This window comes from Tympanuchus pallidicinctus, unplaced genomic scaffold (genome assembly GCF_026119805.1).
Source record: "Tympanuchus pallidicinctus isolate F22 unplaced genomic scaffold, pur_lepc_1.0 scaffold11, whole genome shotgun sequence".
Taxonomy (NCBI): domain Eukaryota; kingdom Metazoa; phylum Chordata; class Aves; order Galliformes; family Phasianidae; genus Tympanuchus; species Tympanuchus pallidicinctus.
Window position 1 is genome coordinate 12,683,760 of NW_026294627.1, and position 26,393 is coordinate 12,710,152.

Below are 26,393 nucleotides of genomic sequence, written 5' to 3' on the forward strand. Positions count from 1 at the left end.
GAAACAACAAATTCCCACCTAGCTGCTCTCTCATTCAGTCTTCAGCAGAATCAGGGAAGAAAATGGGATGACAGATCTCTTTCGTCAAGGTAGGAGCAGGAAATAAACATAGGATTTCTTTCCACACTACTTCATCTGATCCTTCACACTCTCAAGTGTTTGTTTTTTTTCACCTTTTCCTGATCACTTCTTGCTCTTCTCATATGCTGATGAACTTGCTTCATGCCCAAACTCTCTTGGTGTCTCTTACTCTTCTGGACAACATTATCAATTTCACCTTTCTACTTGCTCTGCTTCATTGCCTTCAGGAATAAACCATTTTCCTTCTTGGGCTTCTTTTTTGTTTTTCAGAAATCTGGTTGTTTTCTTCAGCTTTGGATGTTTGGTTAGAAATTGGTATAGCTACCCTACTGACTTTACATTTGCACTCCTTTATAAACATATATTTTGTAGATGTAATATTAGCATTTCCTTTCCTGATTCTTTATCCACAGTTATATTTGGTTAAACAACATAAAACATCTTTCCCAGACTCTGGCATTGTACTCCTCATTGAAAATTACACTTTTCTTCACTCCACGAGCTAATCTTTACTCTGATGTTTTCAGCTTATTCCCCTTTCTTAATCATAGACAATTTAAATATTAAGGGACTCTTCTGTCAATAGGACAGTTAAAACTCACAGATATTGAAAATGGGAATAATTAGACTCCAAAGCTAAGTTTTTGCAGGGAACTGCATAGGCTTTCTCATTGTGAAGAAAGCTTAACCATATGAGTTATCATTTGTCAAGTCCATCTCTGGATAGTTTTTTAGCACAGCAGACAGTGGGAATATCTGGTTTCGGTGGGAATATCTGGTTTCATCTTCCCAAGTTTAAAAATGTGATCACTTCTGTGCTGTATTTAACAGTCTTTCAGTCCAGAAACAAAATATTATGCATAATATTTAAAACAAAACAAAACATTTTGCTTTACTAATGAAAACATGGAAGTTTTCTGGTAGTTAAAATGTCAGAGACTCCTAATTTCATAGACTTGATGAAGTTAAGGAGTCTCCATTTCTGGAAATATTTAAGAGGAATGTAGATGTGTCACTGGGGACGTGGTTTAGCGTTGGGACTCGGTTGGGCAAGTTAGATCTGATAATTTTCCACCCTAAATTATTCGATAATTCTATGATGTAGATGAAATTGGAAAAAAAAAGTTGCTTTTCCTGTCATGCAGAATAATCTGTGACACAACCCTTTAATCTTTTTTTATTTAAAATGGAGCTATTAGTTCTCATTGTAAGTTTTTTATCATTTTCACATTATTTAGTTGGGTTTTTTTGACATAAGAAAGCTCATGAGATGTACAGACCAAAACTGGAGAAAATAAAGTCAGCAAGTAATAGTCTATGCAATCAAAGAACCTTTGTGTGTAAAAAAACTCAGCATAGACAAATATATATATATTTTTTCTCCTGTTAGGTATATAAAACAAAATAATTACAGGAGACGACTTGAAGGTATACATGTAAATATATTTTTACCTCTTTATTTGTGTTCTATATTTCCTGCTGTATCATCTTATGTTTTGTCCCTATTATGTGTTTAAAAACTCAGATAAGAATGCAGACGTAATTTGAAGAAAGTAGTCTTAGAAAGAGGATATGTTGTATTTTTTGTCCACACAGAACATGCAATAACACAATCAGAAAAATTGTCAGCGTTCTGGATGAGAAAGGGCACTCAGAATCAGGCACTGCTTAAGGCACATCTCACTAGCTGCTTGATTTCCTGATTGCTTGGCATTTTGCAGAAGATTGGAATTACACTAGAAGTAAGCTTATGTGTTTTGTGCAAATTATTTACTACCTCTTTGCTGCAGGGCTATCACAAAAACAACTTGGCGCTTTTCCGCTTTTTTTGCAGAGGACCTTTTATGATCAAAGACAGTGATAACCTTGCCTCACCAAATCAGATGAGTATAAATCAAAACACAGCACTCAGTGCTAAATACTCAGTATCAGACAAAACATCAGCAGGTGTCCCAAGTCTCAGTGTTTCCTTCTGATGCTGTCATTGCTTCATTTATCCATTTCTAAGCAGAACCATTCCTAACCATCAGACTTCATGGTGAAGTGTCCTGTGATCAAGTCTTATCCTTCCTGGAGAAAACACATTTAAGATTTTCAGTACACCACCATTCCCTGTTCCTCCTCTTGGCGAATCTGAACTTCTCTCATGTGTGACATTCCTTAAATCATAAATTGAGGAAGTATATTTCAAAGACTTCTTTTTTTTTCTTCCCAATCTCCCCATTATCTGCACACAGATTTTTATAGACATAATCCCTATGTTTATATAGTATTATAATTTTGTTAATGAAGGATGTGCTTTGCCTGTACAGGAGCTGATGTCCACAGCTGTGTTTTATCGTTTACCTTCTTGAGATAATATGAAGATGTGGCAATAAATAAATAATAGTACAGCAGAACAAAATTCAGCTTCTATAGCAAGTCAGTAACCCTATTCTGATATGTCTAGACACATGCCCTAAGCTGCATACAGTGCCAAATAATCCAATAGTGCTGCTTAAAATACTCATTGATACACGCTGTTTTATTTCCTGATGCTGAGGGATGACTTCAGGGTAGATTGTGGCTTTATGTGAGCACACGCAAATCCCAGTGACTTTGAAGCAAGGTGAACCCACACAGGCCTGTGATGTTGTCCCTCAGCCTTTATGGCAATACAATTATTTAATCAATTGAAGTTGTGGTTTTGTCACACTTCATAGTGCACCCAGTCAATAACAAATGGTCGGTCTGTATTTCAGTTTTCAGTAAGTGACTTGGACTAAAATGTGTTCCTGATTGTGTTAATAACGTTATATCAAAAGACCAGCCGTGCATAAGCAAGCATGACTTTCATTTCCTTCTTGCAGTTACAAATTTGGCACAATGTAAAAAACATGACTACCAAGCACAAATGTAATGTATAGCTAGGCTCATATTTTCAGAAGCAGATGTATATTTATCTTGATTGGTATTGCCATTGATACCCTGTGTTTTTAAGAGCATTTTGTGTGTTTTATTTTTGCTTTAATAGCAATGCAGACTTTGTTCATGGTGTTTAACTACTGCTTACAGTGCTCAGTGGAAATTGTGATGTCTTGCAGAGAAGTGCTTTTTAACCAATAATAAGCGCAGAAGAGTGCTTATTAACCAGTATTTGATTATTTGCCAGCAGTGTCCTGGGCTAAGTGAATAGGAATAGAGCCAACAGGTCAAGAGAAGCAGCAATCCTGTGAGGATCTGGGAGTGCTTAGCTTGGGATGGCTCTGAGGGACTAACAGCATCCCCCAGTGCTGTGGGGAGGACATCCATTGTATATAGCTGGGTTTTTAAGTGGAACAGGGTGGGAAGATGAGAGACAATGAAAATGCACTAAAACAAGGGTGATTCTGACTATAAGGGAAAAATAGCCCCTGTGAGCACAGTCAAGCTCTGTCACAGGCTGCTCAGAGACTGTGCAGTCTCTGTCACTGGAGGTTTTCATCCCTGACCAGGTGAAGCCCTGAGCATCCTGCTCTGACCTCAGAGCTGAGTCTCCTGTGAACAGGAGGACCTCCTAAGCACCCTCCACTTCTGAATCACTCTGTGATCCTTACTCCATTCCTACCCTGCATCCAGGTAGTTTGAAATTTGTTTGTTTTTCTAAATTTTGATCTTAACTAAGTGCATGGATAAAAAGTAGTATGATAAGGAAATCCTGTGGGGTTTGCCAGCACTCAAGATATGACAAGGAACTGAGATATCTTTAGGCCTCTAAGTGCAATCTTCCCTGTTCTCACAGTCCACTGAAGGATAAGCATCCCTCTTCTTCAATCTAGAGAAAGCGAGTCTAGCAAATTAATTAGCTGGTTAGTACTGTCTTTTAGTAGTATTGTATTTAGAGGAAGAATCATCCAGCAAAGAATAACAAGTGAAGCAGAAATATCCGAACATTAGAAATCAAGAAAATACAAGAAGAACACAAGTAGGACTGGATTTTGTGCAGCTCAGTTCATTGAACATTAAAACTAGTAAAACCTGCAAAGTACAATGACTCTCCCTAGATTATATTTGATCTTTGGCAAAGGAATAACTGGTGCCAGGCAGCATCACTTTCTTTCCTGAGCTATGTTGCTATAGAAGCATAAGTACTGTGGAAATTTCATAAAAATAGAAGAAAAAGAGGCTGTAGAGAAAGTCAGATTTTAAAAAGACAAGTTTTGGGTGCTCCTGTGTGTTTTTTCTCATATTCAGCAACTCTTCTGCTTCAAATCAAGCTGTGAAAAATATTTTATGTTGTTACTTTAATAGCATCTTTGTTCCTTTGTGAACAAAACAAATCAATCAGGCTAAGGCTCGTCAGTTTGATTCTGAATAGCAGTGTAGAAGAGAAAAATCATAGAATAGTAGCATCACAGAATCACAGAATCATTAAGGTTGGAAAAGACCACTCAGATCATCTGGTCCAAGCAGCAATCCTTCACCACCACACCCACTAAACCACCTCCCTCAGTGCCACAGTGCTTTGCTCCATACATTATTTCTGGTTGTTTGAGCTTAGGTATGCTATCAGTATTTCATTAAATATTTGGTTCGCTGCAAAAGTATAATCAATGTTTACTGAAGTTGTGAAAAAACTATTTACCAAAGTTGATTTTTGTTGGTAATTGTGTATTTATATATTAAAATTCTGGTATCTAATTACCACTGAATCTTCTTTATGTAGATGTTCGTAGATCTTAAAACATTTTAAGCATACATTTAATGTGACTTGAAAAAATAATTATTAAAACAAAAAACATGGTATTTAGGTAGTCCTGGGCTACCTAAAATTGTTAGGCTTTAATGGCAGAAGTACTTTTAATAAATATGCTACTGTGTATGCGTACGAAATGTTGTGTTCCAATCCTTATTCAGGAAAAAAATCCTGTCTGTTAATAATTTTTTTTCAGAAACAGAACCCAGAGTAAGCAAGACAGAGACTCAGAGAGAAAGGATTACAGCTTTTTTTTTTTAGTACATTTTGCTAGAATCATCAAAACTGAAAAAAATGGTTTTAATATTGTTTTATTTTAGAACTAAAAAGAAAAGACTAATTGTATAGTTTACTTTAAAATTCTACCTACAGTGCTCTGCCTTCTTCTAATAAGCCTGTAAGCAAAACCAGTCCATTATCCTAAGACAGTCAGACTCATCCTGCAAGGGAAGTAGTTCTGAAGTAGTTCTGCACTTCTGTGCTTGCGTGATAGATTTGGTTTGGGTGCACATTTCAGCAGTCACAGTTCATCCACCAACTCTTCAGCCTCTCTTACTGATTTTATTTTATTTTTTATATTATTTTTTTAAATAGCAAGAGGCTTGGAATTATAATAAAAGATACGCTAATTAAGACACTGAAATATTTTAAAGATACACAAATGTTAATAGGATTTCAAATAGGAAGCAGCTTGAGACCACTGCCGAAACTAACAGACCATTTAAAAATTATTAGCACAAGGCCCAGTGGACCAGTAGTAAAGTACAGCTGTCTTGTACAGTATCTGCACAGCCCCTAGACCCTGACTTTTACTCCAGTGATCACAGCTGTGGACTGTGCTGAACTAGTTTTGCTTATTTCTGCAAATGCCAGCATAGAAGCTGCTAGCCTTACATAATGCCTGGAGTGATAGATAGAATATTTTGTTATTGGTATAGCAATCTTTACAGCAAATTAATTTAAGTACATCTGACTGGATCAGCAGAGACATGTTCATACATTATTTACATCAAGATGTTAAATGTTTTATTAATTTTCAGTGGTTCTCTTTTACAGAGAGACAAAGAATAACACATAGGAAAATAGAGTGCATTGCTCATTGGGTTGATCAAACTATTCAATGAAGTGAAGGGCTGTGCTTTGGTCAGCCCTACAGTCTAAAAATAAAATGAAAAATAAGCATTTCTTTTGAGAAGAGGTCTATTTGAACATAAAGTGACAGCTATTTTGAATCTGCTCTGATGACTGTGACAAAGAAAAATATTTTGGAGTGGCAATTTCTATTTGACAATCTTCCTCCTTTCCCTCCAGGGTCCCACAGTACACCCACCTTTGGTCCGTTCATAGAGATAACAGGGTGCCAACTAACCCATCTCAGCTCCCTTCTTATCTCTGGTCTTTTTTAAAACCATCACAAATATATTTCCCAGCTCAGTAGAAATTCCAATTATAGATAGTCCATTTCCAACTGCCGTATGGATGAAGTCCAATTCCTGCCAAAGATGTGTGAGAACAAAATGAGAAGAGTTGTGCTCCTGTTTTAAACTGTGAAGTTGTGGAAATACTTGTTTAAGATGGAGGCACAGAGAGACCTGAAAACTTGACATGGATAAAACAAGAATAATGACAGATAACTTAAAAATAAATTGTATTCCTGCTTGCTTTTTGTTAGTCAGTTTCCAAATACAGAAATCATGATTTACCTTGAGAATGTACGTTTTTAGGGAAATGAGGAAAACTCATCACATGTCAAAAGATTCGAAGCATTACATAAATGTAACATTAACATCTGCTTTAAGATTGAACCATCAATTTCTGAGAAGCAGTTTTATTTCTTTGCAGTTATGATTTTAAACCAGTGGGTTGTACTGACATCTTTTTGTGTATTGGGAAATAGTGTGAAAGATTACTGCAACTGAAAGATTCTGACATTACTGTAGTCAACAATGCAATAACGCAATTTAGTTATATATGCTAATGAAAATTAATTGACTTCAATGCCAGTTGGCAATTTCACTTTGAGAAGACAATATGCTCTATGTTAGGCAATTTCAGTCTTTCATGAAAGGTCACGTTGTTTACTGAAAGGCTCTTTGACTCAAGGAGGGCAGGTCGGGCCAAGCACCTTTACCTACATCCTACAGGCTGTTTCTATTGAATCCAGGAGCTCCTGTTGTGGATAAATAACCATTTTGTTTGATTTTTTTACATGCAGAGTTATGAAAGAGATGATCATTCATCACAAAAGTCACAATGTGATTATTTCATGTGAAACAATATTTAACGGGTGGTGAATATGCTTTATTCTCACACTGAATGTTAGATTGTAAGACAAAAGCATGTTTATTTCTATAAATATCTTCTGAATGAAATAAACTTTTCTTGCTTTTCTAAGTATGGAAAAGTATATAAGTAAGACAAACATGTTAGCCAGTTTCAAAATCAAGTATTTTTCTTTGGTGTATCTACTTTTTTCTTTAAAGACACCGAATAATAATTTCTTAATGTCATAATATCATAGTATTTTAATCCTAATATCATAATCCACAGAATGGCTTATGTTGGAAAGGACCTTGAAGATCATCCTGTTCCAACACCCTATTACAGACTGATTGCCACTGATCAGATTAGGCTGCAAAGGGAAGCTAAGTTAATGTTGGGCTCATTTTATAGTAGAAATTTATAAATAATTAATAATATAATGACATTGGAATTTGTGATCTATAGAAATAGAAAATGATATTTTACAATATGTATGCAGATGTGTTTATTTATGCATTAAACCATTTCTTAAGTCTTGTCTTAAATGAGAGGAATTATTTAGGAACAATACTCCCTTCATGGCATATGACTCTGAAACCTGCTTTTCTCATCAAATAGTTAGAGCCTAAAGTCATTAAGCACAGGGGCATGACCAGAATCCATCTTGCACTGAGATGTGATGAAGCTGGTCTTCCCTTTAGAAGTTGAATGGCTTTCATTTAAATAACCTTGATTGAACAGTTCACTTATATTTTATTTTTTGAATGGTAATTCCTTTTTCTCACTACTTTAATGATTATATGAGACCTGCAGCCATTTAGGAATGCCTTTTATACTTAAAAAAAAAAAAAAGCAGAAAGATTAGTTTTTCAGTGAAAGAAAAAACATCTTGGTGTGAAAAAATGAAGGCAGTGGAAGATACATTTCCAGTAACCCACACTAAGCATTTGATTTTAAAAGCAGCTAGCTAAATTGCAGCTGATTCTCACCAGCATGACTGTGGGAGGCTAAGAAGGCACACGGGAAAAAAAAAAAAGAAAAAAAGAAGAGGAAAAAAAAATAAAAAGAGATGGCTCTGAGTTTCTTACGCCTTGGACTTCTGACTGGCCCTACGCACATGGTAATCCCTAATGTCATTTTGATAAAGGATGTCTGAAAGTCCATTAGCTATGGTCACTGCATTATCTGGGGAAAACAGGCAAGCTACAAGATGCAGAAAAATCTTCATTGCAGCAAGATGATCATAACAAGGCTACATAAAGGGAAAAGTATAAGTGAAAGAGCAGGCTGTTTGAGACTTCAGCATGAAATACCTGAAGTAAATGTGATCTGGAGATGCATAGAGTCACCCAAATAGGCTATAATGCAAACTTCTGGAAAAGCAGGAGAGAAATTGTTTTGGTATGGTTTCGTTTTTGTGAAGTTTACAGTAATAATGCCTATGACATTTGAGGGAGGGCTGAAGTATGAAGAAGGCGATGCAAGAAATCTTAAAGAACTGATGCTCAACAAACTAGTGATGGATAATATTTACAATTATACTAGTGATTCTTTGAAAGTATTTTTTTTTCATTGCCATGACTTTGTATGGTACACAAGTATTATAATCTTTAATTTTCAGATTGTGGTACTGAAATTGACATGTCTGTGGCCAGTGGAAAGTACGTAAAATGGGAGTTAGAGTGAAAATACACCAACAACTTTCTTATCACTTAAGCCACCATCTCTGTGGCACCATTTATCAGTTCATTAGATCAAGGCTGACAAAAAGAGTAAAAACGAGATCACAGAATTTATAGAGTATTTCTAGGAAAAGTCAGAAGCATCTAAGCATTCTGGGACAGTCATCATTAGTGACAGTAAAAAGATACAATCCAACATAACATACTCAAAAAGTACATTCTGGATGTACATGAAAAAATGAGTTCCATGTCTTTTTTTTTTTTTTTTCCTTTTTTTTTCTTCTTTATTTTAATTTACTCTGATATATGATATAGAAGAAAAAATAATGGAAGATTGAAATCTTGTATCTAGTGGAAATAAAACCAAAATTCTCCAATGTGAGAATACAACAATTAGCACTTTGCATGTTTTGATCCCTGAAGGGCTTCTAAGAAGATGCTGTGGCAGAGCCTTGTGCACTTACTGGCAACTGCTATTCTTTCAAAACAGCATCAAAGGCTGCAGAAGGCAGGAGAAGAGTTTCATTTCAGTGTCTTGATGGGAGGTTTCTCTCCCTGACAATGTGATACTTTGTTCCATTTACATGCAATGATACTAGCTTTAAATTCTGCTTCGTGCCATGACTTGGAAGGAAGGAAGGAAACAGAAGAAAAAACAACAAATCCTATCAAAAATATTCAGAATCTCTTCTTATGGAAGTCCCACCTGTGACAAACAAACAAACAACAAAAAAGTAAAGTTTCAATGACAAACACCTTAGGACCCTCAATGTAAATGCAGGACCTAGTTAAACACATCTTTCATAATTTCCCATCTTCTTTTCCTTCCTTTTCCTACATGTTTCGGAGATCTGGGAAGAGATTTCCAAAGTCAGAGGGATCAGTTAGGTGACTACCCCCCTTTTAAAGACATGTGGAAGCTCAGTAACAAACATACCTCAGTATTTCAAAAATTCCTTTATTTCAGCCTCTAATTACAGCAGAGTTCATGTTTTTGATTTAGATCAGTTGAATTAGAACCAGGTTTGATTTAAAAAAAGCACTGATTTTTCCAAATATGAGGTATAAATGATGATAATGCTGAAATTGCATCCATTGAACAGTTTAGGTCAGGAGCCTTAACATATGCTTTAATATATTGTTCCAGCTCTCAATTTTCCTACTAAATTCAGTAAATTCCATTCAGTGACAGCTTTGCTTGCAAAAGAACTGCAGAATTAGCATCTTTCTTCAAAAAGAAGAAAAAAATGTGTGGTTTTCTTTTTTTTTCTGTGAGAAGTACTAATACTTGTTCTTCTGCATAAGAAAAATCTGTGATTAAGTAGCTATGTTTAAAAATATACTTTTATCTAATCAACTACCCATTTGATTAGATGCCCTCCTATTTAAAATAGTACTGATTTTTTTTTTCAGTTCTTCTGGAAAGAAAAATATCTGCTTAAATGTGCTGATTTTCTTCCTTTTCTTCCTTTTCAAGATAAAAAGAAACGGGAAAGCTATATATTGTAGAAAATTGGGCCATCAAAGGATTACTTCTTAAAACAAAATTCAGACTTGTCTTTGTTCTGTTTCATTAAAGTTGGATGTGGGAAAAGGTTTTATAGAATATTACATTTTTTATAAGAAATCAGGAGCCTTTTTTTTTTCCTCTACAAAGGAATGTCTGGATGAAGTTCAGACTTGAACTGAAACAAATGCCTTGTCATGTAAGAAAAAGAATCAGTGAACAACAAAAAATATTTAATCACACAGGCAATGTAGATGCATTATAAGCCATGAATTCTGCAGATACTCACAAATGATCAAGATGAGCTTTCCCTCAACTAACAAACTAAAGATTTTTTCATACAGATCTCTAATCACTACACGAGTATCTGAGTTGAAATGTTGACTTTCTGAAGCAACTAGGAAATATACTGCTGATTTCATCGTGTTTAACTGTTAGTCTACTTTAATTTACATACAATCTGTTATGCCTCTTTAAGTTTCTATTCTGAAAGAAAAAAAGAGAGAACTGTCGACATTTTGTCCTTGAGAAAACCTGACAGAATCATGGGAACTTTTTACCAAATCCATTGGTCTTAACATTTTCTAAATACTTCTCTGAGTTTGAGAAGTCTTGCTGTACATGTGGTGCTGATATCTTTGTCAGTTTTTAAAAACAGCCAAAAAAGAACTTCTGTACCAATGTGGGTTCTCATTCATATGAAAGGTAAATGCTGCATGTGGATTCTCTTCGGGAAAGTGTTCAAAGAGGAAGCTTTGGTAGAATTAAAGAAACACATGTTTAGGTGCATAGCCAGATGGCTCTAAATGCCCATGGTGTGCGGACTGGGCCACAAAGACTGGTTAATTTACTGCACAGAGAGCCATTAAGTACTTTTAAAAATTAGAAAAGATTTGTTAGCATTCAGCACATGTGAAATTCATGAGAGGAGTTCTATCAAGCAGACTTGCCAAGGCATTACTTAAAGAGAAATTTTTTAAATAAATCCAGTGGATAATGTTTCTTGTTGTGTAAAAAAGTTCCATTGGATTTAAATGATTTGGAATTATGTATTAATGAAAGTAAAATACCTTATTGGTGGAGAAATGTTCTGATGGAAATTACTAGAAGATTAAAATAGTTTTCCTCATAGAAATTTATGAAAGGCTGAGCTATTTTGTGTTCTCCATCAAGAAATGAGAGTTGTCAGCACTTTCCAGGAAAATAGAGATACACGGTCTTTATCAGAGAAATGCCTTCAGCCCTGGCTAGAAGAAATCAGTGCCCTCACTGTGTGACGAGGATTTCAAGAAAAGTCAGCTCCAAATCACACTGAAGCTACAGATGGACAGGGAAGAAAAACGCATAGGACAAATTTCTCTAGTGAGATTTTAGAAACCTATAATATTAAATGTAGTTATCTAAGTGTAGATGTCACGTCTTTCCAAGTTGCAGTCTATTTTTATTGCCACAAATAAGAGACACGTGTATACAGTGGGTGAATCAGAACATCCATCTTAAGCTGGGATGATCCATTTTCTGGACATACCTTTTCCTGTTTTAGAGATGGGAAATCAACCAAAAAATACCTTTTTGGTGGAGGGCTCAAATGAGACAGTCTTCTCATCTATCTCTGTGTGCATACATACCTAAAGGACATAGATGCCCTTTCACAGATTTTTTGGGACTGGCACGGAGAAAGCTTTAATCAGTGTTTTAATTTGAGAAGAGCAAAGCTTGCTCTATAGAAGGCATGGAGTTTGGCAGTTGAATCTACGAGTCAGTGATTCCTGGTCTCTATGGCCCTTTTTTCTTTTTTGTTATTTTGGGCATTTCTCAGAATGTTAATGTTCTGTAACTTAGTGACCTGGTGCAAGACATCGCACAAAAAAACACTATATTACAGTGTTCCTACAGATTTTGAAAGAGGAAAACCCTGTGCATGTTAATTAAGCTAATTCAATTTCTTTTTCCATTCAGTAAGCAAGAAATGCATTATCATGTCCTACTGTTATTTCAGGAACTTGTCTTTTAGAGACAATTCACTAGAACTGTTTCTGGAAATTTAATTATTAATTTAAAAATGTAACACATCTATGGTATAGTTTTGCAGTATTTTCTCATGTCTGCAGTTGCACAAACAAAACTATACTTCCCAAATTACTGTGTGATATAGTAAACCAAAATTTACTATTTTTTAAAATGTTTTTAGTTTTTTTAATAAGCTGGCAAGTCACAGATGATGGTAGAAACCCACTGCTATGGGTTAAGATGTAAAGGCAACTCACAAAGTCACTTTTCTGTGACTTGTTTGATAGATCCACCTGCTGATTTCCAAATAAGTACTCCTGCACACTCTTTACTATGTGTTTAATTCTATTTATGAAACTAAACGCATTAACTTCTAGGACAAGTACTTATGTGGTCTGTTTCTTTGGGTTTTGGAATTTACTATAGAAAGTTTACAAAGTACAGGTCCATTAGGTTTTTAACATAATTAACATAATTATTTATATTGAGTCTCACCCAGAGGCCACAGGTGAGAAATTTAAACTAACTATGCTGTTAATCTATTTTGAAACATCTGAAAGGAGGCTGGCCTTTCTGTCAACTGCTCATACCTGAAATAGACTAGACAGTTGAAATGCTGGGAAATGAAAGATGGGAACCATAGACTATCCTGAGATGGATGGAACGCACAGAGCCAACTGAGTCTAACTCCTGGATCCACACATGAATGTGAGATGATTTGACCTGGAGTATGAATTTAGTTTAGGAGGTTCAATGCCTGACATACTGGACTTCAGAGAATCACAGAATCACAGAATGGCCCAGGTTGGAAAGGACCTCAAGGATCATGAATCTCCAACCTCTCTGCCACATGCAGAGCCACCAATCTCCACATTTAATACTAGACCAGGCTGCCCAGGGCCCCATCCAACCTGGCCTTGAACACCTCCATAGATGGGGCATCCACAACCTCTCTGCAGCCTGTTCCAATGCCTCACCACTCTCTCTGTAAAGAATTTCCCCCTGACATCCAACCTAAATCACCTCTCCTTCAACTTAAAGCCATTTCCCCTAGTCATGCTGTTATCTATCCTTTCAAAGAGTTGGCTCCCCTCCTGTTTGTAGGCTCCCCTCAGGTACTGAAGAGCTGCAATGAGGTCACCCCGCAGCCTTCTTTTCTCCAAGCTGAACCAGCCCAGCTCCCTCAGCCTGTCTTCATAGGGGAGGTGCTCCAGCCTCCTGATCATCTTTGTGGCTCTCCTCTGAACCTTCTCCAGCAGCTCTCTGTCTTTCTTGTATTGGAAGCTCCAGACCTGAACACAGTACTGCAGATGGGGCCTCATGATGGCAGAGTAGAGAGGGACAGTCACCTCCCTGTCCCTTCTGGCCACCTCTCTTCGGATGGAGCCCAGGATACCATTTGCTTTCTGAACTTCAAGAGCACACTGCTGGCTCACGTTAAGTTTTTCATCCACCGGCATCCCCAGGTTACTTCTCTGCAGAGCTGCTCTCAAGGGCTGCTCTTTCTAGCCAGTATATATGCCTTATAATTATTCAGCTATGTTGTACGAGAACAAACATTTAATAAGTATTTGAGAGGATAGAGTTTGTGATTCAGTTTGCACTTTTTTTTTTTTTAACCAGAAAGACCTAGTCTCTTTTTGTTCACCTCAGTCATTTACTGTATGAAAATATAGAGCAATAAACTGATTTCTGTTACAGTAACAATGCAATATTATTTCCAAATAGAATGCTTTAGGCATAGTAGTACCAAAGTATGATGTGTGCTCCCTGAAGGTAGAGGAAGATAATTTTTTTTTGCCTGAAGAAATTTGTGTTAAAAGGGCAAAAGCAGACTATGTGAGGTCTATAAAATTGAAATAATCATGGTTATGATAGGTATTTCTTTCATTGGACAGAGAAAACATAACTTATAAGAAACTCTTCCATTTTTCCCTTATTTGGATAGCAGTATTTAAATATATATTTTTCTATGCAAGACAGTTTTTAAGATAGCAGTAAATTAGCCCTAATACACCTGTAAAGTTTTTAATCTGCCCATTTTATATAATACTGTCTTCTGTTCTATAATTCTATCCATCATGTCATATTAATGATCTAATTGATGAAGGTACTTCATTAAAGTGGTCTCAGTGCTTGGAGTTTTTCTTAATGCAAGAGCATAATTTAGTATAAAGTCAGCAGTCTTAATCATAAACTCAAGGAAGAGTATATTTGTGTGAAATCTATTCTTGATTTGGGGCAAGATGACTGAAAACTACATAGGGATGAATCTGGATCACTTCCCTTGTGATGTGGAGCCTTACCTGACTTTGTGTCCCCTTCCAGGAGTTGGAGGTCAATGGAGGGATCAGGTGAAGATGGATCAGGGAGAATACAGGAGAAAGAGATGTTGTATCCTGTGCAAAAGCAAAGGAGAGCTGTTTTGACAGTTTAACAGACAACTCATCTCAAAGCTGTTTTAGGAGTTGTACTTAATCTCTTCTTAGGTCTTGGAGCTCTCATGCATATAACTTGATAAATCATTTGACCTTGGGAGATAGATCTTTATCTGGATGAAATAATTTTCTCTTCTGTGCTGCATTTAGATTGAAGAGTTTGCATCTTCATAAAACTAGTCTATTCCTCATTGAAGGAGTTCAGTGCTGACAAACACAAGTGCACAGCAACAGAACAAACTGGAGAACACAAGAGTGTGATCCAGGGCTTGACAGCATTTCAGTCACTCATCAAATGGAATCCTTCATATGCTACTATGATGGCAAGGAAAAATACATACCTACATAGATATTTTATATGAATTTCTTCTGAAGTTGAGAAAGCGTGTTAGGCTTTTGTGGCAAGATTATGTCATGTGGGACGTATCAGGGATGTCCATTGTGAGAAGAGACCAGGAGCTGCCCCAGTTTCCAGCTAGCTGTAGTGAGTTCCAAAATGGACCCACGATTGGCCAAAATTGAACCCATCAGCAAACTTGGTGACATCTCTGTGATAACATAGTTAAGAAAGAATAGCTCAGCTGTGAGAGAGAGGGGTGAGAAAATGGGGGAGAAAAAACCCTGTAGCCACCAAGATTGGTGCAAAAGGAAGGCAGCAGGTGCTCCAAGCACAGAGCATGTATTTCCCTGCTGCCCATCAGAGGCCCATGGTGAAGAAGGTAGCTCCTACAGCCCATGGAGAGCCCATGCAGGAACAGGATCCTGGCACAAGCAGTTGTCTGTGGAGAAAATCCCAGGCTGGAGCAGTTTTTTGAACTAGGGTTGGTGGGTGACCCATGCTGAAGCAATCTGTTTTTGAAGGACTGCAACTCACCTGAAGGACCCATGCTGATGCTTGAAAATAACTGCAGACCATGGGAAGAACCCATGCTGGAGCAGTAGGAGCCTAAAACCTAGAGGAAAGCATTTTTTAAAAAGAGGTCAGCACAGTGTCTCAGAGCCTGTGCCCTGGAAGTCTTGGAGGCATGGCTGTGAGGGATGGTCCTGCTACTTCCCTGCTAGGCTGTGAGTTGGCCAAATTCCTGCCTGTATGGTATAAACACTGTAAGCTACCAAGCAAAATTGATACTGTTGACAGATGTGCTCTGCTTACCAGATTTAGTTTTGTAAATATATTCTCAGCATGATCTTTCATTTGCAGCTTGAAGAAATCAGAAAATGTTGAGGTCTGACCAAATAATGAAACAAGGCCAATCTCACTTTCACAAGGCAGACTTTCACTTGCCTTGTGTCCTTTTCACAATTATTGTTACAGCCATATGTGAACTCTGACATTCCACCTGTTCTTTTAAACTATATGGGTGTAACTTTTGAAAATCGGTAGATAATAAGAAACTGGGATTTTTTTTTTTTAATTTCTTTTTTAAGAAAATGGTTTGTATTTAAAATGAGAAAGAAGACCACATGTGCCTTGACTGCATACATCGGTAAACACTGTAGTGTACAATTTGTGCCAGTATGGCATCATGATTTATTGTTTTTAACTGAAGGTCCCTTGTGTCACCCATTCTTTTAAAGTGACAGTACAAATATATAATATAAACTGCTAGAATAGAACATACCTCATTTGTATTGGAGGTACTAGGTAAAATTAAGTAATATTAGATAATATTATAGGTAATAGGTAATATTACCTTGTGTATTTAATATATAACATTCTGCTTATCTTTAGTGAGAACAATAGTATTGCTAAATTTACAGGTGAAAGTCATATGTGTAATCAAGTTGTCAGCTATGAAAAGATGACTTGTTTAAAGACAAATTATTATCAAATAACTTTCAAACTTTATTCATGAAAGCCTGTTTGTCACTACTTTATATTTATGGGGGAAAAAATACTGAAGAAAATTATCTTGGAATGCTTATTCTAGACTGTATTTTACCAAGCATTGTTTAGTCAATTTATAATAAGTAAAATGCTTTTAGAATCATAAGAGAAATAAAGAATTGGGAAATCCAGGTAGTCATGTTTGCCTGGAGGCATTTTTTGAGAACAGTATTGAGGTAGAATGCAAATACTCCTGGCTTTGCTGATTTTCGTGGTCGCTGCTGATTACTGTAAAATTGATTCAGGAGCACTGCAGCATCTCTGCATATGTTTAAGCCTAATCTCCATAGTGTCATAGGCATTTTTTCTCTCTTGGTATTGTACTGAGGAAGAAAAAATTCTAATAACCCTCTTCATCTTAGCATTTCTTCTTATCAAGGAGCAAAGAAGGACGCTATTCAGTAACTTGCCAGTCTTGATCTGAAGTAGAGCAGTTTAAGCTTTCTTCGATTTGTTATTTCAAGACTTTAATAATAGTCAGGTAATGTTTTATTGCATTTGGTGTGTAGGCTGTGGCAAAGACAGTTTGCTTAGAAAACGCAAAGAGTTATTCTTCTGTTATTTTTAGTGAAAAGGTTAATATCATGTTTAATGACATTTCTGAGGCTTTTTTTCTGTCTTTTCTTTTTTCCCAACATCTTGAGAATGAATCTGAGGTTTAACTCCATCAGGAGGACCATTTCACAGCTTGATACTGATTTCTTGAATTTTTTATCATGTAAAATCTGACTGTATGGATTAAAAGTACTTTGCCTGCATAAAACTTGAAAGAACTAAGGCAAAGCAAGGCCTTATTACCTTATAGAAGGTTTTCTCTAAACCAAAAATACATTTATTAACTAGCACTCGTGCAGATGTTTTAGGTTCAGCTCTTTCAATTGGTGAAGTCAACTGTACTGTGCTTAAGAACGGGGGCCCTGCCATTTCCTTACCGAATGCAGGATGTGACTCCAGAACTGAATGAATGAATGATTATACAAGAAAGACATGAGAAACAAATATTTTTAAATATCAGTAAGAAATCAGGAGGTAAAGAAGTGGGTTTTTTGTTTGTTTTTGGTTTTTGTTTTTCAGGAATAAGAGCCTACATTAGTGCTGCCAGTGAGAACAGAAACTTGCAAAGGATATTGATACAACTCCAAAAGATCATTTAGATCTATAAATACAAAGGGAATATATAGTAAAATAATTGAGACTGGTATACATTGATGATGGAATGAAAAATCATGAAAATCTGGATATAGAATAAAACTAATAGGTACTTCACTTTGATTTTCAGTCAGGGAGGCAGTTGACCTTGAAAGAAGGGGCCCAGTGGGTAATGGGAATTGGGAAATTGCCCCTTTTTCCATGATTTCTGAAAAGTTTGTTTACTGGAGGGCAGATGCAATAACAGGTACTTCTTAGTAGACCTGTTAAATCAGTTGTGATACATATGGTCAGTGAATAGAAAGTAGAATATTGATTTTTAAAATGGACATAGAACCTGTCAGCCATGCAGTGTCTAGCATCAATAGTCTGTAAGGTAATAGGACAAATTTTTTTGGAAAGAAAATGTTAAAATACAGCTCTGTACTTAAAAGGGAATAAAATGCAACCAGGAATCAACAGGATGGAAAGTATAGGACTAATCAATACCTTTCTATTGCCAAGAGACTAAAGTAAAATGACCATGTTCCTAAGGAAAGTTATCTATGGAAATAGATGCAAAGAGAATTACAATGTAGATGTAGAACTAAGAGTACAATGACAACAAATGCTAGTAGAGGAGTTTGTACCAGGCTGTATGTTGGGAAGGTACTAAGAGACTGCTTTTATAACAGACATGGGGTTAAAAAGTCACAGTACACTGATGGAATTTGCTGGTGAGGCAGACACAGACATCTGAAGAAAGTTCAGAGTAGGCTAAGAAAATAACTGGAAGTATATAATTTTAAGGAGTATGGCAACAGATGTGACATAATGGAAAAGTTGTACATTGGTGACTAATAAACATACTATGCACTATGCAGAAACTCATCTTTTGAAAATGACCTAGGAAGACCAAAGAGCAGAATTTTGATCCTGAGATGATTGTCAGCCACTGCTGAGATGCACATTTAGGAAAGAAAAAAAAAAAACCAAAAAAAAAACCAAAAAACAAGCAATGTGATCTTAGGGTATGTCAGCAGAAGTGTTTTACAGTAGAGATGGGGAAGTAATACAGAAAGAAGCAGAAAGCCTTCGATTGAAATTCTGAGCAGGTTGTTCATCTGTGTTCAAGGCAGATGAGATGAAACTGAGAAAGTGCAGAACAGCACTTTTTGGGATGATTAGGGAAATGGTAAGCCAGTCATTTGATGGTTTTAGGAGAATGTATGCTGTGTGGACAAGCAAAGAAAACACTAAGGGCTTTATAAGAGCTTTGTATCAACATATTGAAGGAGACCTTTGAAGAAGAAAGCTTTAACTGTTAAAAGTATTTTTGTATATTTCGACTGTGAAAATCTTTAGGTTAGGGGCTGAAACAGTGGGGAAATACATAAAATCCCAGAACTGCCCTCCAGTGACTTGTTCCAGTTCTGGCTTCAGATAAATCACTGAAAACTAAGGAAGAAAAATGCACAAGTTTTATTTTTACTCTTCATGCTATAGTATGAAAGAATTAAAGCTGAATTGATTTGAATAAGCCTGTTTGCTAAGAATGTATGTGATACCCTGACTGTGCTGATCTGTCTGGGTGACTGTGACCTCCAGGCTGGAAGTGAGGAGAACTCTTCATAGATGAACTCTTCATAGCGAACTCTTCATAAATTGGATGGCTACAAGCTCTTCAGAAGGGACAGATTAGGAAGGAAAGGTGGTGGTGTGGCCCTTTATATTAAAGACTGTTTTGATGTTGAAGAGCTTGGGGTTGGAAATGATAAAGTTGAGTGTCTGTGGGTAAGGATCAGGAGGAAGGCCTGTAGGGGTGACATCTTGGTGGGGGTCTGTTATAGACGACCTAATCAGGATGAAGAGATGGATGAGGCGTTCTATGAGCAGCTTGCAGAAGTCACGCAATCTCCAGCACTTGTTCTCATGAGAGATTTCAATTTCCCTGATATATGTCGAAAATATAATACAGCACCGAGGATGCAGTCCAAGAGGTTTCTAGAGTGTGTGGATGCACTGCTAGACCTGCTCTTCACTAACAGAGAAGGACTGGTGGGAGATGTGAAGGCTGAGGACTGTCTTGGGCAGAGCAACCATGAAATTGTAGAATTCTCTATTCTATGGTGATATCAGAAGGGTGACTAGCAAAACTGCTATCTTGAATTTCAAGAGGGTGAACTTTGACCTGTTCAGGATGCTTGTAGCACGGGTCCCTTGGGAGTCGCTCCTTAAGGTTAAAGGGATCCAGGAAGCCTGGATGCTCCTCAAGATGGAAATCGTAAAGGCACAAGAACAGGCTGTCCCTGAATGCTCTAAGGCAAGTCATAGGGGAAGAAGACCAGTGTGGATGAACTGGGAACTACTGTTGAGAGTATGGAAGAAAAAGAGAGTCTATGTCCTCTGGAAGAAGAGACAGGCTACTTGGGGAGATTACAAGGAAGTTGCCAAGGTACACAGGGAGGAAGTTAGGAGAGCAAAAGCACAGCTTGAACCCAGATTGGCCACTGCAGTAAAAGAGAATAAGAAATCCTTTTATAAGTATAAGAGAATATGAGCACTGAGGATAAGGAGGAGGCTGAGGTCCTCAATGCCTTCTTTACATCTGCCTTTAATAAGCAGATCAGTTATCCTCAGGGCACTTTACACCCTGATCTGGAAGTCTGAGATGTTACACAAAATACACCCCCAGTGATTCAGGTGGAGACAGAGAGCTCCTCCCCTATCTGGACTTTCACAAGTCGATGGGACCAGAAGGCTTCATCCTAAAGTGCTGAGGGAGATGGCGGGGGTGATTGCAAGCCGCTCTCGGCCATCTACCAGCGCTGCTGGTTATCTGGAGAAGTCCTAGAGGATTGGAGGCTTGCTGATGTGACTCCCGTCTACAAGAAGGGCCATAAGAAGGATCTGGGGAACTACAGGCCTGTCAGCCTGACATCAGTGCCAGGGAAAGTTATGGAGCAAATCATCTTGGGTGAGATCACATAGCATGTGTGTGGCATCCAGTGTGTGGCCTGATCCAGGGGATCAGGCCCAGCCAGCATGGGTTCATGAAAGGCAGGTCGTGCTTGACCAACCTCATCTTCTTCTATGACTGCGTGACCAGCCTGGTAGACAGGGGAAAGGCTGTTGATGTAGTCTACCTAGACTTCAGCAAAGTCTTTGACACGGTCTCTCACAGGATTCTCCTGGAGAAACTGGCCACCTGTGGTCTGGACAGGTATACACTCCTTTGAGTAAAGAACTGGCTACAGGGCCGTGCCCAGCAGGAAATGGTTAATGGAGTGAAGTCCAGCTGGTGACTCGTTTCAAGTGGTTCAAGTGGTGTTCCCCAGGGGTCGGTACTGGGACCCATCTTGTTTAATATCTTTATTGATGACCTAGATGAGGGGATTGGGTGCACCCTCAGCAAGTTTGCAGATGACACCAAGCTGGGAGGTGGTGTTGATCTGCCTGAAGGCAGGGCGGCCCTTCAGAGGGATCTAGATAAGCTGGATCGCTGGGCCGAGGTGAATGGGATGAGGTTTAACAAGGCCAAGTGTTGGGTCCTGCATTTTGGCCACAACAACCCCATGCAGCATTAAAGGCTTGGGGATGATTGGCTGGATGATTGTGAAGAGGAAATGGACAAGGGGGTACTGGTTGATGTTCAGCTGAACATGAGCCGACAGTGTGTGCAGGTGGCCAAGAGGGCCAACGGCATCCTGGCCTGCATTAGAAATAGTCTGGCCAGCAGGAGCAGGGAGGTGATCATCCCCCTGTACTCAGCACTGGTGAGGCCCTACCTCGAGTACTGTGTTCAGTTTTGGGCCCCTCACTACAAGAAAGACATTGAGGCCATGGAGCATATCCAGAGAAGGGCAACGAAACTGGTAAGGGGGCTGGAGCACAAGACTTATGAGGAGCGGCTGAGGGAGCTGGGATTGTTCAGTCTGGAGGCTCAGGGGAGACCTCATTGCACTCTACAACTTCCTGAAGGGAGGTTGTGATGAGGAGGGGTTTGGCCTCTTCTCCCAGGTGACAAACAGGACCTGAGGAAATGGCCACAAGTTGTACCAGAGGAGGTTTAGGTTGGATATTAGGAGAAACTTTTTCTCTCAGAGGGTGGTCAGGCACTGGAATGGCTGCCCAGGGAGGTGGTGGAGTCGCTGTCCTTGGCAGTGTTCAAGAGGCATCTGGATGAGGGGCTATGAGATATGGTTTAGTGCTTGTAGTAGCAATGGTAGTGGGAGGACAGTTGGACTAGATGACCTTGTAGGTCGTTTCCAACCTTGTGATCCTATGATTCTATTTCATCTAGTTATCAAGGCACAACTTCTGTTTTCCTCTGTTCAGTGTGCATATAGGAATGGGCTGGCAGGAGAGAGGATCTGCAACAGGAGAACATAAGAAATACATACCTATGATGACACCCTGGCTGTTCCTTTCTTAATTTTCCGAGACTGTGGAATAACTAACTGATAATTATCACACAGTGTTTCTAGTAAGCTGTTCTACACTTCAAGAAAAAATAGGGTGTTTTTCATCGGGACCTTATTATGCTGGAAAGGCTGTACTTACTCAAGAAAATATCCTGTTTCTATGTGCATACATCAGTAAGCCCTTATGCAGTCAGCTGAAATCAGTAGAAGTCTTTCTTTATGTCTTAAATGATTCCAAGAGCAAATCAAAGTTCAGAATATGTATTAAGGTCATTTGTTTTTTAGTTTTGAGATTGACCCAGAGTAGAAGTAAAAGGTTTGGGGCAACAGGCTGATCTCAATGATTTACATTTTTCATTAACTGGTCTCTTAAAGTCAAAAAGATGGTTCATGAATAGTTTGTTATTTTTTCAGTGTCTGTAATAGTCTTAATGCAGAATGGGGGATCCATGCTTAAAAGTGAGTGAAACTTTTATGTTGCTGTGATTTAAAATGTCCTGATTTCACTCATGCGACTGATGACACTTTTGTGATATTTTTCATGTTTTGAAATGTGAACACTTTTCTGCTTAAAATAATGTAAATGATCAAACCCTGATAGAGCTATGACTAAAACAGCGTATGTTGACTTTCCACTGGCATGCAAAACCATATTATTTACTTTCCATTTTATTTTAGAATTAAAAACAAAAACAACACACACCCACAAAAAAAAAAAAAAAAAAAAAAAAAAAAAACCACTATGGATAATGTAATCTTCTATGAATAGATTCCAAAAATGACAAAATGTTATTTTGATATCTACGAAGTCTGCTCCAAAAGTAATGCTTCTTATTTATTTCCATGGAAACTACAACAGATACAAAGAGCAGAATAACACTGTAATAGAGCAAATTTCAAGCTACAAAACATTGTTTTTCAACACAGTTGCCATCATCATCTATACATTTTTGACAGCAATAAACAAGAACCTTCTTGCTGCGCTCATAAAAATCTGCACCAGCGGAGATGGCCCAGTGTTTCATAGCTGCTGAAATGGCCCACACAGTCCATCTTTTATCAGCCTGAACAGATGGAAGTCAGAAGGCAACAGATCTGGAATACAGTGTCTGTGGCAGGACAGTCCAGTCAAGATTGGCAGTGTACTCCATGATCTTCAGACTGGTCTGGGGCCTGGCATTACGATGTTGCAAGAGAAAGTTATTCTTATCCTCTGACCTGACTGTGGAAGTTTGAGACTTCAGCTTAGTCAGCTTTGCAATGTGGTGATCAGAGCTGATGGTTTGTCTGAGTTCCAGGAAATCCAGAAGAATCACTTTCCTATCCCAAAAGACAGTGCACATCACCGTGTCTTGAACTTTTTGCCCAGTGAAGAGTTTACATCACCATTCCATGCACTGCTATTTTGACTCCAACTCATAGTGGTGATACAATATCTCATCACTGGCAATGATGTGATTCAGGAAATTGTCACTTCAGACTCATACTGGTTCAATGGGCACTGACAAACTTGCATGCATGACTTTTCTGTTCCTGTGTGAGCTTTCATGGGACCCACCTGGCACAAACTTTGCGATATTCCAATGTTGCCACAATTGTTTCCAACAGATTGAAGCTGATATTCAGCTATATATACAGATCCTTGGTTGTAATCCGCTGATTGGTGTGGCTGAGCTGGTTGAGACCTCTTAATTTTGTGCTGTGAAAACTATGCATGGCCATCCAGAATATGGGTTTTCTTTCACATCACTGTCACCACTGCTGAGACACACCACCCATCATCTCACTGTGCTCACATCCACTGTTTGATCTCCATAAGCGTTTACCAAGCATCAATCACATCAGCGGGTGCCATTTTTTCCTTGTTGAGGGTTTTAGGTACACACCTTTGCTTCATCCATGCTTCCACACCAGATGCCATTTTGTTAGATTGCTCTTCTTCTGCCATCTGTCACATAGCAACAAAACATAATGGGACACTGATGGGAAGGTTCAACCTCTACTGATGTACCACCATCTGCCTCTGATGTTGTGGAACATCATAACATAGGGGGCATTAGTTTCAGAGCAGCCCTTGTATTTCTTGGTTTTCAGAATGAAACACACATAAATGTTGAAGTTAACTACGTAGGCAGAAATGGAAATCTTCAAATTATGAAATTAGGGGTGTTGGAGTAAGTATGTATTTACAGATTTTTTCGTTACTAAATGAACTCTTTCTTTTTTTCTTCCAGTCTGCTCCCAATATTCTAGAGGAGTTTTTGCCATTTTTGGACTTTATGATAAGAGATCAGTACATACCTTGACCTCATTCTGCAGCGCCTTGCACATCTCCCTCATCACACCAAGTTTCCCCACTGAAGGTGAGAGCCAGTTTGTGCTGCAGCTGCGGCCATCGCTGCGGGGAGCCCTCCTGAGCTTGCTGGATCACTATGAATGGAACCGCTTTGTCTTTCTGTATGACACAGATCGAGGTGAGTTGTAACCACCTTTATTATATTAGTTCAATTGACTTTTGCAGGAACTGTGCATTTTTATATGGCATTGAGAGCTTGGGGAGTCAAATTTAAAAGCTCTTCCATTTTAAATACCTTTCTCTGAGCAGCTCTGTTGTTGAATGAAGAATTCCTTCATCTGCAAACACTGGACAGTGCAAGCAAATAGTAATCAACCAGCTGAAACCTGCAGTTCAAGTCTAGAATAATAAAACATTTTAATTAATGTTAGTGAAATAAAGACACAGTTCGATAAGCAGAATCGTCCAGCTGAGTTCACTCTTCAGATCACTTCATAAGTGACAGCGGTAGAAAGAAGTGGAGAGGGCTGACCACTTCTCTGCTGCACTTGCACCAATGTGAGCTGAGAAGTGAGCAAGCCTCTCGTGCCTTTGGAGATCAGGACAGGATCACAGAGTGCATGATCCTTAAGCTGCAGCAGAGAAATGAAGGGTGATACAGAGAGGACATGGCAACAGCCTTCCCCATGCTACTCCTTTCATCTTCTGTGATCAACCATATTTTATAAGGTTTATAGTGCATTACAAAAGGCTACACTTTTTATTTGCATTATCCATTCCAAACTGCAGAGCATCTCAGAGCTTTTGAGTGGTAAAAAACTATAAGTGCATTACTGCATCTTGTCATTAGTGCCTAATTGAGAAGTAAAATCTCACGTTCTCCATGTTATGTGTTCATCCTGGCAGCAGAGCATTTTGCCTTGGTGTATGGAAGGGGATTTAGCCAACATGGCTGAGCTTCTGGGAAAGAAGCAAGATTTTTATGTTGATGGCCTACTTTCAGGGGAAAAGTGATGCATGGCTGTAGTCAAATAATTATTTTACTACAGCCATTTCCCTGTAGCTGCCCATGTGGATAGACTATTCTGAAGTGGCTTTATTCCAGAGTCATTATTCTGCAGTAGAAATAGGAAATCATACTGACCTAACTAAATCTGTTTAATTATTTCATTATGACTATAGAAGTCAGTTTTCTGGTATATACAATCACAAAATTTTAGAGAGTTTTTAGTAAGTTTTTAGCACTGCATGAACACCTGAACTTAATTTTAAAATAAATAAATAAATAAATAGAACTTGTATTGTTCCATAATTGCTAATGTTGTTTTTTGCTTTTCTTTTTAAACTGATCTGTTGGTTCTGTTTGTAAGTTTTTGGTTTGTTTTTTTAATGTTTGCTGGTTCAGTGAGGGAAATTTTGGGAAGCTGTTGTGTTAGAGGACAACATGTTGAGTTTGGCACTGTAACTCCAGTCACTTTCAATATATGAACTACTACAATTACTGATTCACAAATAGCACACTGCCCAATTCATCTAGCAGTGTTCCATGAGCTTATTCACAGCCCCATCATAATTTGTCTAGCAGTGCTATACCAGAAACTAACACAGCTAGATCAGTGAAGGAATTTTGGCCATGGCCACTCAGAACTAACATAGCTACCTTAGTGAATGGTGCATTTTATTAGCAACTGGTTACAGGTTCTTGCCAGTGATAATTCACTGTCTGCAAAGCGTGAGTTTAACCAAAAACAATACACAGCATGTGCAAAGAGCTAACAGTAATTCACCCTGGACAGAAGCCCACTAAACTATAAAACAAACTTTACAGTGATTACTGCACTTCCCAGGGAAGCACTCAGCATTAACCAAGTGTGTGAACCATACCAATTGGTGTCCCTATGGGCAGGAAGAAAGACTTGGCCTGTCAACTGATCACAGATGTATGCAGGTGTTCTACCAACTT

At 38.2% G+C, this 26,393-nt stretch overlaps 1 protein-coding gene across 8 annotated transcripts in view; it reads left to right on the forward strand.

Annotated features, from left to right (window-relative positions):
• Positions 1 to 26,393, forward strand: part of GRIA4 (glutamate ionotropic receptor AMPA type subunit 4) — a 223,924-nt gene that overhangs the window by 53,005 nt on the left and 144,526 nt on the right. For all 8 annotated transcript variants that reach the window (XR_008203502.1, XM_052671236.1, XM_052671239.1 and 5 more), the window contains exon 3: positions 24,369 to 24,608. Coding sequence is in view for 7 of the 8 variants with exons in the window: in XM_052671236.1 (XP_052527196.1) it covers positions 24,369 to 24,608 (240 nt within the window). In the remaining variant the exon portion in view is untranslated. The remainder of the gene's footprint in view (positions 1 to 24,368; positions 24,609 to 26,393) is intronic.